The 1,888-nt window shown below is 40.5% G+C and overlaps 1 protein-coding gene across 1 annotated transcript in view; it reads left to right on the top strand.

Annotated features, from left to right (window-relative positions):
- rmdn1 (regulator of microtubule dynamics 1) overlaps window positions 1–1,831 on the top strand; it is a 10,052-nt gene extending 8,221 nt beyond the window's left edge. Inside the window, exons 7-10 of the mRNA XM_015373581.1 lie at window positions 233–320; window positions 410–440; window positions 529–662; window positions 878–1,831. Of these exons, the coding sequence (XP_015229067.1) occupies window positions 233–320; window positions 410–440; window positions 529–662; window positions 878–916 (292 nt within the window). The 3' untranslated portion in view covers window positions 917–1,831. The remainder of the gene's footprint in view (window positions 1–232; window positions 321–409; window positions 441–528; window positions 663–877) is intronic.
- The last annotated feature ends 57 nt before the right edge of the window (window positions 1,832–1,888 follow it).

Raw genomic sequence — 1,888 nt, 5'->3', positions numbered from 1 at the left:
AAAGTCAGAATTCTGAGATTAAAGTCAGAATTCTGAGATTAAAGTCAGAATTCTGACTTTTTTCTAATACTAAATTGAAATAAAATTTGAAAATCAGTAAACGTTTTTTTTTTTCCAGTGGCCCTTATCCTCGTCCGTATGTGACAGCTGAGATTAAGTTACGTTTTAACACGTCAACATGCAAAACAAAATGTTGAAGTATTCTAGTCAAAGACGTTTTCTTCTACTTTAGGTGTTATGCCTTTGCCGAGTTGCCATGGTACCAGCGCAAAGTGGCAGCTGTAATTTTCTCATCACCGCCTACATCTACGTTCGAGGAGGTGGAAACTTCTCTGCGGTCCTCATCCTCACTATTTGGGCTGTCTAGTATCATTGAATGCTTATAAATTCTGGTTTCTCTCTCTTTTAGGCGTTGGAGTTCTTCCTAAAGGCAGAGAAAGGTTGAAGATATTATATTTAAATGAATAGTTAATCATTTTATGAGCACTTTAAGCTAAAACCTTCTCCTGTAATCACTGGTTCCTACAGTTGACCCAGACTTCTACAGTAAAAACCTGCTGATGCTGGGGAAGACGTACATGTCCATGAGGGACAAGGAGAAGGCGCTGCTCTGGCTGACTAAAGCTAAGCAGTATCCGGCTCGCACACTGGAGGACAAAGAGGTACAAACATACCAGCACTGTAGCAGGGATCCTGTTATCGACTAAAGCCCCTGTCACACCTTGATGATTTAGATCAGGGCTCGGCAACCCAAACTGCTCAAAGAGCCATATTGGACACGAAATGAAATGAAATCCCTCTAAGTCACTTTGAAGTTGGAGGCGTTTTGTAAGACATTTTATTCCTGCTGATTTATGTTTTTTTTTAACCCCTGCAGGTCCATAAAGAAGCAGTGGAACTCCTGAATCAGCTTTGAGAAATAGCGCACTACCTCTACGTGCCACCGGAGGCCTTTTCACACAACTGCTGAACCAAATCCATTACTATGAAATGAAGCATCAGGAAATATTGGGGTTTATAATTCCATGTAACTTAAAGGCTGTATCTAGTTGGAAGTTCCCGTATGAAGGAGTGAAAGGGATAAAACGTGTTAACGTCCACTGTGTTCAATTGTTCAATAAGGCATTACAACGCAATCACTTCTATGCAACCAGATAACATTTAATATTTGCTTTGGAAATTCATTGTTTACGTTATTAACATTTTTTTCTTTGTCAGCTTGTTTAATCTCTACACGTGTCTGAAACGATTCATTAAATCAGCTAGAGAACCTCACTGATGGACGGAGTCGCTGCATTTTGCAGGAGCAAGTGAAAAACCTTGAACTGGTGACATTGGAATTTCAATCATGCTGTTCTTACGGTGATGAAGCCAGGTGACTGGAGTCCTCCAGCTGTCGCTGCACACTGCTGGTCAGCTGGCTGAAAGGAAAGCATCACCATCGTTCCTTTGAAGCATTGGAAACTTCACCAAGAATGTGTGTAAAGCAGTTAACTGCAGGCGGGACTAATCAGCTAATATTACCTGGAGTAAAATAACTGATTAGAAATAATTTAAATTTTATCTTACTACAAAGCTTTGTGTGAATATTTAAGGAGCCCTTGTCTCACCAGCATTGTTTATCTCAAACATAAAGGAATAAAATCTGCTGCTCTAACATTTTGTGTCATCTGTTAGAATTTCTTGACAGATTGAGTTCGATCCCCGACCTGCAGGCCTCCTAACCTGACTCCGCCAGATGGATTTGCTCCGCATATCCATCTGGAAATCTTCCATTGAAGTGATTTTGGAAAGGGGCAAAAATACTGGTTAGCTGATTGGCCTATGTTGGTGATAGACGGGCCAAATAAACCAATCAGATCAACGAAGCATATGACGTACTAACAGA

Source organism: Cyprinodon variegatus, unplaced genomic scaffold (assembly GCF_000732505.1).
Source record: "Cyprinodon variegatus isolate N-32 unplaced genomic scaffold, C_variegatus-1.0 Scaffold88, whole genome shotgun sequence".
Classification (NCBI taxonomy): domain Eukaryota; kingdom Metazoa; phylum Chordata; class Actinopteri; order Cyprinodontiformes; family Cyprinodontidae; genus Cyprinodon; species Cyprinodon variegatus.
Note: the sequence above shows the minus strand (reverse complement) of the source record. Positions and strands in the feature narration are given on the sequence as shown.